This window comes from Scomber japonicus, chromosome 17 (assembly GCF_027409825.1).
Source record: "Scomber japonicus isolate fScoJap1 chromosome 17, fScoJap1.pri, whole genome shotgun sequence".
NCBI classification, from domain to species: domain Eukaryota; kingdom Metazoa; phylum Chordata; class Actinopteri; order Scombriformes; family Scombridae; genus Scomber; species Scomber japonicus.
Genome location: NC_070594.1, coordinates 12,714,155 through 12,728,338, shown reverse-complemented (window position 1 = coordinate 12,728,338; position 14,184 = coordinate 12,714,155). Strand labels below are relative to the sequence as shown.

The following is a 14,184-nucleotide window of genomic DNA, read 5'->3' as shown; positions in this document are numbered from 1 at the left end:
ATGCCAACAGGAGTCTTGGAGAGTGCATCACTAGTCATTCATGTCATGTGTTAAAATGAGGAGCAACTGTTGTTTTGTGTTCCTCACAGTTCCCCAGATATAGCTGCAAGGATTTCAGCAAAATGATGCGCCTCTTATAGGAAACGAACACCCAACCATTTACATTTCTGAGCAGCGATGCGCCCTTTCTCTACAAAGTAGGACTCAGTAGATCTCACTGTCAGACATTGATTAGCAACCCGGAGTGAGGGAACACAGTTACAAACAGCTGTCACATGTAGAATAAATCAACAGGGGGAGTAGAGGTGCATACAAACGAGTGCAAATTAATTGTCACAAAGCTGCTGTTTTTGTTTTCATCCCTGACAATTTGCAGAGTGCTGTCATTTGTGAAATAGAGCATAGCAAAAGGTGGGTTTGTACCTGTTGCTCCTGCTTCACTTGACTTGAAGACCTCTGTATTAAAAAAAAAATCAGTATAACAGCTATATTGTGTTTTAGATTAAATGTTTGGATCATAAAATAATCTCCAGTACCTCTCTATGTTTGCTGCTAAACTCACAATATACCTTTTTACTGTAGCCAACTGTATATTTACACTGCAACCCAAGCCATAATAAGTATGTCTCTTAGCAACCATGGCGTCACATTATAGCATCTAAATAATAACTCCATTTCTGGGCCCATTTTGGTTCTCAGTGGCGTATTCTATTTACAAAGATAGTCTCTGAGAGATAATTCTAGTGCAGGTAGAAGACATTTTTCAGCTATTAAAAAAACAGTAAACCTTATGTTTAACAATCATAGAGACAGAAAATCGCTGTAGAGAATATATAGAGATACTGATATTTTTGACCAACAATAGCATCAGTAGAGGAGAATGCATTGCACCTTTTACAACAGGGGGAGCACTCACCCACCACAGATTGGATATAAAGAAGTCGCCCACCAACCTTTGACTCAAAAAAGCAACTGTGTGCTACTGTACTGTATGTGTGCATGTTTCCAAGTGTAGGCAAAATATAGCCAAAAGAGAGTGAGTCAGAGAAAAAAGAGTGACGACGGTGGTTTGTTGTATGTGTGAGTGTTGGTGCCCAACAGACAGCAGGGCGATGGCGGAGGTGTGGGCACAGGCCTCACACATTCTGTGATGTGCTCTGACACACAGATGGCAGCTGACACAACACAGATAGACTCTCACTCCTCCTCCTCTGCAAAATGGATGCTCTCTCTGTTCACCTTCATGTGCCTTTATCTTTTGCCTGACTTGATAGACATACAAATTAATGCAAAAAAAATATTATCCCCATTCACCTTTCCTGGTTTTGTTTCCTCTTCTTTACCCCCTCTTTTTTCCTCAGTGTCCTTCCCTACCTCTTTTCCTTTTTTTCATCCTCATCCACGCAGTGATCTTGCCCAGGTGTGAGGAAAACATTTTGGATGAGATACAAGCAAATATGCAAAAAAACCAAAATGTCACAGTTGGATGATTTTAAATGAACATCCAATGTCACTATCAGCAGCTTCCTTTGTCAAAACAGCCATATGCAAAATACAAATCTGCAGCCTCATTTGGTTCAAACTGAAAGTTCAATTTCAACAGCATTTTTTCTTTCTTCTTACCAGGACTCCATAGAGTAGTTTATGCCATGCTGTTGAGATTTCCCCCACCTAGCTACTAATGAACATTTCTTGGCAAACATGAAAAATGTTAATGTAAGCAAATGATGCCTGTATCTGTGTGCAAATTATTTTAAATGCCCTCCAGGCTAGAGCTGATTCACAGAAGCGCTGTTTTCCTCAAGCCAAATCGCAACCTCTCAGTTCATTACTTCTGACAGAAAACAGAGGGGCTATGATAAGGGATTGATTCATTCACATTCACGGGCTCCCCCTCTCTTTCTGTGCCTGTAAGGATGGCAGTATAGAATCAAACTACTGTCAAACATGGCACTGCATTCAAATATTTGTATAGTATATTAGGATTTTTTTTTTATTTACCGGTAATGACACACAATATCAGATAGGGGCAGGGGTGTGGCTAGCAATGTGGAAAAATAGAAGACAGTCCACATCTTTATATTCCCAAGTTGTACAGTTAGTTAATGCACATCCACAAATATGCAGTAAGTGGAGAAACACAGTGTAAACTAAATAAATAAACCAGAAACAGTTAATAAGGGTGTGCACATCTATGCTAGAGGCTCTATGAGGCTGAGATAAATGCTAACATAAGCATCCCTACATCAGTAATGTTTACTGTTTACCCCATATGAGTTGACTGTGTTGGCATGTAAGCATTCACTAATAAGCGCTAAACATGAAGTACAGCTCAGGCTGATGGGAATGTCATTATTTTTGCACGTTTGTTTATAAGCCAAAGTATTAGCCAATTAAATTTTTTACCTGATGATGCACTAGATGAAGAGTTAAGGGATCTCCAAGGCTGTTACAGTTCATCCTGGTGGGGACATTAAGCAAATGTCATGGAAGTCCAACCAATGGTTATTGAGGCAAACCACAAATAGTGGCTAGAGGAAAAATCAGGTCATCACCACAGTCATTAGTCATCCTCAAAACACCATGGATGTATGTATAAAATCCAATGTATTTGATCCAATCTATCCAAGAGTTTGAGACATTTTACTTAAAAGCAAAAGGGACTGGTGTTACCCATGTAGGATTATCCTCTGGGGAAGTGACTGTATAACATTTCATAGCAATCAATCCAGTGGTTGTTAATATTTTTCAGTCTGGACTGAAGTGGCAGATCAACTGATTAACCAACACTCCAGTCTAGCATGGATAAAAAATATAGCCAGTCAGTGATGTTGTTGACCAGCCGCAGACAATGGTGCATCAGTGTAGTAGACAAATCTGTGTGAAAATTTAAACAAAGTCACACAGCTAACATGCTGAAGTGTGCACGTGTATCTGAGGGTGCATGTGGGCTGCAGGAAGAGAATGCGAGAGTCAGAGAGATGGTGTTCATGCGAGTGAGCGAGATAGTGGGGGTTGTGCAGGTATTAATGTGAATTTGTAACTTAAAGGCATTCGTTGCTGCTCGATAGAATCTACAGCATCAGCTCCTCTCTTCAGGCAATAAACGCAAAGCATCCATTGCATTCCAGTGCGCTTGCTCAGTTTTTAAAGGTTACAGTGTTGTTGTGGGCTCGTGTCATGCAAGCATTGTTAACATCTTGAATAAATACAGGTCTCTCTTTCCTATTTTTGCATCATCTTCCAGTCTTAACTGTTTGAATCTCAGTACTTTTAATGGTTAGTGTGAGGGACACCGTAGACATTACTGAGCAGTTGGTGTTTACATGGCATTCCAGTGTGGTTGTAACTGCAATGTGATGCACTCCTCTACCATGTAATGGATCTTTTTGTCAGTGGTGAGATGTATAGAGCCTGAGTGGTTTTGTTATCAGACCTTTTTTTTTTTTTCTTTCCACCCTCTAACTCCCCACTCTCGTTACTCATACTGTAGTTTGTATCTCAAGGGAAAACGATACATGTCAGTATCTTAGAGACTGGCAGCCTCATCTATTATAGTTTATCGCATGTTTGTGTAAATGGCATAGACAGAGAGGTATGGGGAAAGGCGAGGTTCTTCATCCACACTACCCTGCAGGTAACCATATTAGTGAATTGACTGAGGTGCCTTGGGCGCCTTCTGCATGATTAGATTGCACCATTTGTGTGTATTGGTAAGATGGAAGGACAGACAGCTAGTCTATGCACTGTGTAGGTTATGTTTGAAAGATAGAGGGTGTGTGGTCAGCTTCAAGAGGTAGGAGCTAGTGAACAACATTTAAATTAGCCAAAATAGCCATTATCTATGAAACCAACATTTTCAATTAGATGCTATTGTGTCAAGGCTGCTCTAAAAACAAGATGGCACACACGTACACAAGGCTTTTAGACGTTATGCCACTGAGTAAATCCAATAGAAGGCTACATTACAGCTGACAGTTTACTGCATCTATTCGTTTTCATGGTCTGTGACTCAGATATATATATGCGTTTCCTTGCCAACGTTATAAAATGGAGGCCTGGGGAGGCAATATCTGCTTATATGGCTATACGCCACATTTTCTTAGCTTGTCTTATGAGATGTGATGATGTTGTGACTGAGAGCCCACGTCCAGACATGTTTCTGCTTTTTGAGGAGAGCAGAAAAGGATTTTAGAGAAAAGAGCAGTTTGTCTTTGAGTTTTGACGTCTCAGGAAATCATTACATATCTTGTCTACTGTGTCCTCGTGATATGTTCATAAGATTTAGATCCAGTTTTATTTTACGATTGCAGACAGGTGAATGACTCTATGAATGTTAATCTCATCCCACAGATGTATTATACATTACACACATTACATGTATATTATTTAAAACAGATGTATGTTATTTGTTATCTTTCTGTCTTGCTGTGTTGCAGTGTGTAACAAACAGAGCTGGTAGTCATGTGATCTTCCTGTCCTCTCCTAATCCTCATCATCCAGCAGCATCATAAACCTCAGAAAGAGACATAATTTCATATTGCAACCTTTTGATCTCCAGTCCTCCATATTTGGCATTCATCCAGATTATTTATTTTCAAATTAAATTGAGTTAGGTTTTTCCTGGTTTAAATTGATCTAAAATGTAACTGCTCTCTCTTTAATTTGGACATGGACCAAGTTATGCTCTTTATGGACTTTTTATCTATACAAAGCTCTCCTGGCTTCAGTAGTAAAAAAAAAAAAACCTAAGCTAACAAAGAACGACCGGAAGATCTCAGGCTCATATGGAGTGAGCAGGTCAGAAATATAGTCAATCCCTTAAGTGGCTTAACTGTGGGCATTAAAGTTCTGACATCTACTCCCCAGCTACCTATGTGTAGAGATGTTAAAACTTGAGTTAAAGGTGCTCTGCTTTAGATGAATGCTGCAAATATGTAGTCTACATGTGGATATGCCATTCAGATGATGCACAGTCCACTCCCACACTTGTATTCAACACCTGGTATTTACATATTTTACCTTCATAGTTTACAGACATGCATATTGCATTTGGATCTAATTAGTCATATGCACTATGCAGAGCAGTGCAGAGCAGGCAAACAGGTGGGGAGAAGGCTAATACATCTGCTGTCAAGGTAAACAAACATGGCAGGTATGACTGTGCGTATCCACGGCAACATTCCAATTTCACCTGTTACGATCAAATATCATGCCTCTCATCCAGATGTGTCTGTACAGAACAAAGTCCGGAGAGTCATTCGCTGGTACTCTTTTGGCAACAAAATCACACCGTGTGGATTGCTTTTACACCTGGCTAACATCAAATTATAATTCTGATTTGTTGACTTGTCAGTGCACGCTGCGAGCATATTAACATGTTTTTCCTTTATCCAGATTACATATTCAAAGGGAAATTTAGTTGTCCTCTTTCTTTTATTCACAAACTCTCTCCATTCTTTCTATGTGTCTTTCTTTGGGTCTCTCTGCCAACATAAAAGAACACAATGCTACATTGTAGGTTCTGTTGTAACCCTGCAGCCGCATTTTCGAGATGATTGTCCCTGCGTGATGAAACAAGCCCTGTCAGGAGCTGCAGCCGATTACATGGCTTCATGCAGTGATCAGTCTTTGTGTATAAACACTTTTTAAAAAAAGCAATCGACACAGCGCAACATGGTGATGGATAAACTCCTACAGTGCCTTAGTGCCAGTGTAAAAGCTCTGCCTGCCTTTTCTGTCTGACGAGAGCTTCAGAGGAAAGAAAAGGAGATATGTAGTCTTTGTTTTGGAATGAACTCAGTTTTTTTTTCTCCCTCTGTCTCTCTCCTCCCTCCATCTCCTCTGCCTTGGAGATTTAATCAAACCATACACACCCACTCAGAGAATCTTTTTAGTGTCAGTCCTAATGTCACGGTTCACATTAAATGCTTGATGGTGAATCCCACGTGTAATGAATTCAATCAAATTCATGACCTCTGAGACTAACTGAGACACTGACTTTCTTCTGACCTGCACTTGTTCCTCGATATCAAAACTCCTGACCCGTTTGACTGGAATGATAGCTGTGCCATGTTTACATTAATGGCCCATAAAACCATCTTTCTTGATCGGCTTCTTCCTAAAAGAAATGGACTCTTACATGAACACACTATGAACTGTCAAATACTAGTTATTTCACATGTGATATTTCTGTGTTTGTGTTTTTCCAGTGGGTGGGATAAGATCAGCTTTAGTTAATGACTGTTAAATGTATAAATAAGGACATTTTATTCTATTACAGCGGCAATAATTGTTTTTTGGTATTATCATACCTTCTTCTTAAAAAGTTGATATGGGGAACATGTTAGACAGGGTTTCCAGCCACCTGATCAATGTAAGTTCAGTTTATCTCTTTCGGGTTTCTACCAACTCCTGATGGAAATGTCTAACTCTGAAAAATGTTAAAAAGCTTTGCTGATCTGATGGGAATTACAGAGTTGCGTGATATTTCTCTCTGGTTTCATTAATTGATTCATTAATTCGTGCAGCTCTATCTTGTTGCTTATGTAGTCACAAATACATGAAGGTCTTGAGAAAAATGTAAGATTTGAAACCATGTTTGAGGATCTGAGTAATATGCTGACATGAAAGAAGGAAGAAAATACAGCAAGAGATTCACAACCTCTCTTATTTTCTACTTAATTTTAACAGTCTGTCGTATTTACATGCAGAGTTAAGTCTTTCCCATCATGACTGTTTGTAATAGTCCTGTTGGTCTGTTGTCTATCTGCACTCAGCATCACTCAGCAGTGCCTGACCCTTAAATTTATGGACCTCCCCCAATGTGGTCAGAGGGGTAATTACATCTGCCAAAAAGAGAGACACGTATTAGTCCTTCTATCTCAGCAGGGCTCAGTTACTCAGCCTGATGCTGGTGTGTGCGTGTCTGTCCGTGTTTAAACAGTGCTAATTGGCACTCGCTTCGAGTCCACCTTTCCCAGAGTGTTTCTCCTGTGTCACCACTTTCTCAGACTGCCAGCCAATTTAAACCCCTCCCCTCAGCAGCTGTTGCCAAGGACGTTATCAGACCCCCAAAGAGAATATTCCCAAAGGCTAATTCACCTGTCTCCGCTCGCACTTTATCTAACGGTCTTCTCGCAGGATGGTGGATGCAACCAGCGCTTCCAGGTGTCTTTTGAATTCAGCTTGACTTCAAATGCCACAGGAGTTGCAGCAGGAAAAGCCTCCACATACTAAAGAAGATTGTCTTTGCACACCTGGATGTCAAGGAAAGGTGCATCATATGAGAAAATAAAAGAATACTAAAGGAAGAAGACACCTGTGCGCTGTCTAAAATTAGGCAAATTGCCTAATGAATGTCATTGACCTTAGTGAGCTGTTTGTGACAGTTAAGTAGTCTGCTTTTCTGAGCAGTAAAGCATCTCTCAAGCGTTTGAAGTTCAAAGTTTGTTGTCCTGGGGGACGGTGGATACAGATTTTCATGTACAGGTTTTTTTTCTTTTCATAACAAAGAGACAACCTTGATTAAGAAAGCTTGCTTTACTCTGAATTGATGTGTGTTTTAATCGCAAATCCTGGATCCGTTTGCAGCTCTTTAATGAGGCCCACTCCAGCTGGAAGGCTGTCGGCGCGACCACTTTGATCAGTGGCCCATGGACACGGGATTACACAGCTAACACACTGCGCTAATGGAGCCACGGGGCAAAAAACATATACACACAAACACGTCAAAACACAGGGAAATACAGTACAGCACACACACACCAAACAGAAATGCAAATTTAAGAAAATATACATAAAGACTCACACACACCCTCAACCTCTGACAAGGGCACAGTCCCATAAGCCAGCGCCTTGTTCTCATGCAGCCCATTGTGTCAGACCCTTTCATCTGGCTGCGTCTGTTTGTGCCAGTTTGGGTCGACTGAGTTTTAGGCTCGGCGTTGAAGTCTCTGCCAAAGAGGGCTCAGTGAGAAAGGTCCAAAGCTCAGCGCTGACACACAGCCCAACTCTAGAGACTAATGGCTTGTAGCTCCCAACATATGTTGCTTTGTGTAATTGCTTTAATTGCTGTCATTGTACGTAATGGTTGGTCTTTTTCATCTTCCCTGGTGGTGTAGGCATTCTGCTAATTATATCTGTCAGCCCTGCAGCCAAAACGAGCGTTTCACATTGAATTCCGACCAATGGGAACTTTAAAATTGGAGTGTTTCTGTATACAGTTGGTGTGTGTGTGTGTGTGTGTGTGTGTGTGGGTGTGTGGGTGTGTGGGTGTAAATGACTGACTGTAGAGTGTTGGAATACTTTATGAATCATTAGTGGTTTCATAAGTAATTCAGAGACTTCCCATCATAGCTCTGCTTAATGGAAGTGCGGTTGTGACTTTACTCATCTGTCAAGTCTGAACCTTGACCTGCAATTCATCTTGTTTCTCTTGATTTATCTCTCTCTGATTTGAATTCCAAGCCATCCCAGATTACACTCATTATATAATGGTACACACAAATGCAAAAACATTTTTTAAATATCTCCTTTTTCCCCGGCCAGGTATGACACCATCACAAACCAGTGGGAGACGGTGACTCCGCTGCCTAAGCCAGTCCACTCAGCAGCAGCCACAGTGTGCGGAGGGAAGGTATACGTGTTTGGAGGTGTGAACGAGGCCGGGCGCTCTGCGGGTGTCTTGCAGTCCTACGTACCACAGAGCAACACTTGGAGTTTCATTGAATCGCCCATGATAGGTAAGATAGGTGACAACACCAACAGTCTTTGTCATATTCTTTCACACGGACTTGAAAGCAGTGTTGAGATGTGAAGTCCTCAGGGGACGTGTTGCTGTTGTTACCATCACCTTTTGTATTTCAACAGAGCTGTTTTGACTTTTTGAACCGGTGTGTACCATATTGTGGTTTAATATTCCCAAGCGTGTGGTCTGTTTTCTCTCATTATGATTTCTTATTTCCCATTTGAAAGAGAATCACCCACCCACTAGCTAAATTGTTCTCCTTCAAGACATCATAAAAACATGAATATTAAATGTTTAGTTTATTAGCAATGTAATACCAAAAGTGGAAAAGGCACATTTTTGCAACATTACGATAAACATCTTACATTCCTTTAATCTTTGGTCACTGACATCTTACAATCTTGTTAGAGAGCAACAAGGAGTCTTTGGGCCCCCATTATTGTTGCCTAGCAACAGTATTCTCATGACTCTACCCACTTGAACATCTTCAGTATGATGTACTTGACTTTGCCTGTTGAAATTATAAACTACCGATTGCCTTTTGAAGGCAACATATTGTTATATAGTAGATCAGTAGATGACTCTGAAGTTGTATCGTTTTTCAGTGATTCATTGTGCCTTTAGGGAATCCCTTCCGATACTAGCAAACTTTCTAATCAGGTTGTCCCATAGTTCTTCCCACTTAAAGGCAGCTTAGAATCGTAATTTAAATCTTTTACAACAGGAATCTTAGAGTTTGATTGATTGAACATGTTGAATTGCACCCATGGCAACAGAAAATGCAGTAGCCAGGCTGTGACCTTTTCCATTCACGTTGTTTTCTCCTTATCGTTATTATCATCCTTCTAAGTTATTCTCATTACTCCCCTTTTTCCATGTTATTATCATTATAATGAGAAGACCATAGCTGAAATGATGGGTTGATCTGACCCTAGCTTCTGACATGTTATTGGCCAAACTGTGGTTATTCACCGCACAAACCTGCAAACCGCATTCCAGCCAAAGTCACCAGGGACCTGTGAAGGACGCAGCACCAGAAGAAACAATTTAACCAAGCTGCTGTAACTCCAAGGCAGCAGGAAAAACACAGTGCACATCTCTTTGATTCAAAACACTGTCAGCTGTGTTCCCAGTGTAAAGACGTTATCCACATGCAGGTTTATTCACAAAAGGAATATCCTTAAAAGATGCATGGGGATGGTTGTGATTTATTTGAGCATATCTTCTGAGTTGTTTGGTCTCCCATTTTGGCTTGGGCATCAGAGGAGAAACATCTATGTTTCTATAGATTCAATTAATTTTCCTATCAAATACAAATTCTATATTTGATGCCAGATTATTCCATTTATGATGTTTGGTGATGGACAGTCATGACAAAGAGCCGTCCAAATGCTACATTTAAAAGAAATATGTCTGAAATAGTAGCAGACTGTTGCTGCAGACAGTACACAGAGCAGCGGGCATCAGAGAGAAATATGGGGTCAAAATGTATTTATATTCAAATGTTTCCTGACAAGAAGTTGTTCTAGTCATTAAAGCACCAGCGCAAAGGCACTTCCCTCAGCACTGTTGCCCAGAAACTTGCTCTCTGTTATTAGTGCCTTTTCAGAGTGAGACTACTGTGAGCGAAATGATGATTATGTAATGCGCGTGTTTGGGGTGAGAGCTGAATGGTATTACAGGGCTGGCAGAACAGCTGGCAGAGGAGAAATGAGACAGAGTCTGGTGACAAACACACATGCATGCACACACAGAGATGCAGACACACATAAGCTCTTTTTGCCTCATATCAACCATACATGCCCCCAGGGGCACAGGTACACAGCACATGAATTATGTAAGGAGCCAGGAGGTTACTCTGTGTGTGTTTGTGTGTGTGCATGTGTGTGTGTGTGTGTGTGTGCATGCTGTTTGTCTTTGATAGACACAGACAGACAGACCGTCATCTGTCAGAGTGTAGATGAGCCTGTGTCTGACAGCCAACGAGCCAGGAGATAATGGACGGGTTTAGTGCTTCCTGTGAAATTGGGCCGGCGATGATTTTAGTGAGCCGACGGGGAGTGTTTCTCGATCAACCCACTGCCTCTCTCCATCGCTCTCTCTCTCTCTCTAATCTCTCTGTTCATCTCTCTCTCTCTCTCTCTTTCTCACCCCCACTCGCTCTCTGTCTCGCTGTCTCCCTCTCTGTAACCCCCCCTCCCCCCGTCTCTCGCGGTCTCTCAGCACTGTCTTATCGACTGACACAAATACAGCGGTGTGCGTTTTCTGCAACCGCGCGCCTGTGTATGTGTACGCATATGTGTGAGGTGTGTGTGTATGTGTTTGTGTGTGTGTGTTTTCACTCTGCACGGACCATCTCCCGCATGGACTGCAAATGGGTTTCACAAACACTTATCAGGACTGACTTCCTATCTCTCGCAGGGTGAAAAATAATATTACTCGTGCCAAAAATAGTTCCCTCAACAAGTCTATCGAGATGCACAGTGTCTCTGCAGCTTACTTCATTTATATCTTCCTTTGTCTTCAATACATCTGTCTGATGAGCAGTACATGGACAGACAAACGGGAGCAAAATTGAGCCTCCTCACATACAGTAAACTATTTATGAAGCCCCATTGCTTCCTGTAAAAGGTCAGCTCGCCCAAATGCCAAGGTATTCTGATATGTTTCTGAGATTTCTTCCTCCACCCCCCATTCAGCGGAGGTGAACGTAACTTTGTTTGTGCTGGTCACAGCACTGAAAATGACATTTCTCTGGATAATCCTCACAGCTCTTTTATTCGTCCTTCCTTTTTGTACTGCAACATAGAATGGTATTATGCTATCAGTACATTTCCTGCAACCTTTCATAAAATGTGCCTCCTTTTTACATAATGTTAAAGCAAATCGTCCACATCATTTTGTGTCATATTTTTAAACTAATTCACAGATGGACTCTCAAAAATACTACTAGTTGATATCAGTTTTTATATGAAATGGTGCTTCTACAGAACAGAAAAACAGAATTAAATCTCTGTTTAATCATAATTTGGGGCTGGCAGTGTTGGTCAGTTGGCCCCCCACTTTGGTTTTGGTGCCATCTGAAACTACTGGATTTTTTAATCCTTAATTTTTTACATAATGCCCAGACAATAAACCCTAATGACTTCCCCCTGACATTTCCTGTAGTGCCACCAGGAGTTCAGTTTATGCTGCTGGATGGGTTGGCACAAAATGTGGTCATGTTCAAGTTCCCCAGTGGATGAAACCTATAACTTTGGTGATCGTCTGACTTTTCCCACCATCAGTTTGACATTTGTAGTTTTAAATGAAATGTCTCAATCATTAGTGTATGGATTGCTATAAATCATTCACACACCCCTCATGATTAACTGTAATTACTTTGGTGATCCCTCAATTTTTCATCCAGTGTGGTAACAAGTCAGTGTGGTCTTCAAGTCACAATTTCTGTTTGTCTAATACTTCGGTTTATGACCAAATACCTTCAAGATTAAAGATGTTCCAATAAGTCACAGGTTTAAGATTTGAAATGGTAGCTTGCTCACATGTTATACAAAGAACGTGAACATGGTAAACATTATCGTTAGCATGTTAGCTCAAAGCACCACTATGCTTAAACACAGCCTCACTGAGCTGCAAGACTCTTAGTCTCACAAATACATTAACCATATATAGGACTATTTTCCTCTACCTACACATCACTCTCCGTTATTACTTTTATTAACTAGTTTCTACTGAAGAAATAGTCCCTACAGAAACTGTTCACAGCATGTTCTGTAGAGTAAAAGGGAAACTGATTCTGGAAGTATGAATGGAAAGATAGTGATGATTCATTTTTAAAATTTCATTCACCTTTATTATATCAGGATGATAAACACAAACTCTCATCATCTGTTGGGCTATATACCACATAGTTCATGAAGGGATTAATATTTTCAATAACCGTAAAGTGAATTTTTATTGAATTTGTATAGTGACTAGTAAATTTACTCATTAGAATCTCTTAAAAGTCAATTATTATCTCACATCTATTCACACGTTCTCTGAGGGACATCCACACACATCAAATCCAACCGGCTCCCTCGAGTGTGCATCCAGCACTCATTCCCACTGACAGACAGGAAGACATCGACTAGTCAGCTCCAGGCGCCCGAGAGTAGAAGCGTTGCACCCAGACTGCTCGATTGAGAAATTGACCGCAGGACAATTACTCGCACAAATGACGTAGATGTCGAATAGGTAAAGCAATTGAGAGCACCATTACGGAGGTAGAGCAAGAAGAAGGTAAAGTGACAAAACGAGATAAGTGGAGAGGATGGGGTGTTTCCATAGCTACCTAATTGGACATGCACCCCCCCACCCCAATATTGTATTAAATTAAGGTACATCATTCTCTTTTGCTCACCTGATACTTTGGCCCATCATTTGAAAGGCTGCTCTTATTCTCCCCACATAAAAGAACATTGTGTGAAAGACGAAATCTTTTTTTTTTTCTTTCTTTTTTTTGGCTGCTCCAATTACCTTTGTTGTAATCTTATCTAAGCTTCTGGCAGCAAGAACTGAAGCTCCTTTGTCCTATTTCCTCCTGCTCCCTCACACTCTTTGGCAGGACGCAGGAAGCCAGAGAGTGTACCCAGCACCTCATTCTCCATCTTTCAGAAGAGAATGTCTTTTTTTTATTAAATGCCTTGTTTATGTTCTCCCTCCGCCTCTGACTGACCACACATTTCCATCGCGCTGTAATGCTGTAGCTTTGTGATGACGACTGCTATTTGGGAGTCTATCGGAGAGAGCGGTCTTATCTAGATCTGTACAGTACACAGTATTGGTATGATTGAGTGACTTGTGATATATATTTGTCTGGTGTGTGTGTGTGTTGTGTGTGTGTGTGTGTGTGTGTGTGTGTGTGTGTGTTGTGTGTGTGTGTGTGTTATCCCTCCAGTTGTGTTCCGGTTTTATAAAATCAGATATCTGCTGTGTTGATGCAGGAATCAGATAGCAGAGGATGTGAGGGAACAAGAAGGTGTTTGTTTAGACAGCAGCCACAAATTTCATCATAGCATTGTGTGTGTGTGTGTTTGTGTGTGTGTTTTCACTTGTTTGCTGCCCTTGACCCCAGCCTGAGGGGTCCCAGACTCGGTGACTAAGCTGTTTTATCAGGGTGTGAGAGGCTGCGTCAGCCCATGTTGCCCCACAGGCACAGCTGTACTTCTATCACTGCTGCCGTGTTAAAACCTTGTTTTTCTGTCTTTTCTCCACTTTCCTTTCCCTTTCATTAATTGTTTCACGTAGAATGTGGTCAGTTGTGGATACTTGACTGAGCTTTATAACCTCAGAGCTGTGAAAACAGACACAATCCATTGGAAGACTTCAGGAATACATGCTGCTCCATCTCAGAATTTGAAAGTTTTTAGCTGACACAGACAATACTTGTG

At 41.0% G+C, this 14,184-nt stretch overlaps 1 protein-coding gene across 2 annotated transcripts in view; it reads left to right on the top strand.

Moving 5' to 3' along the window:
* Positions 1-14,184, top strand: part of LOC128376772 (kelch-like protein 29) — a 211,363-nt gene that overhangs the window by 191,555 nt on the left and 5,624 nt on the right. For both annotated transcript variants that reach the window (XM_053336620.1, XM_053336621.1), the window contains exon 13: positions 8,551-8,744. In XM_053336620.1, coding sequence (XP_053192595.1) covers positions 8,551-8,744 — 194 coding nt within the window. The remainder of the gene's footprint in view (positions 1-8,550; positions 8,745-14,184) is intronic.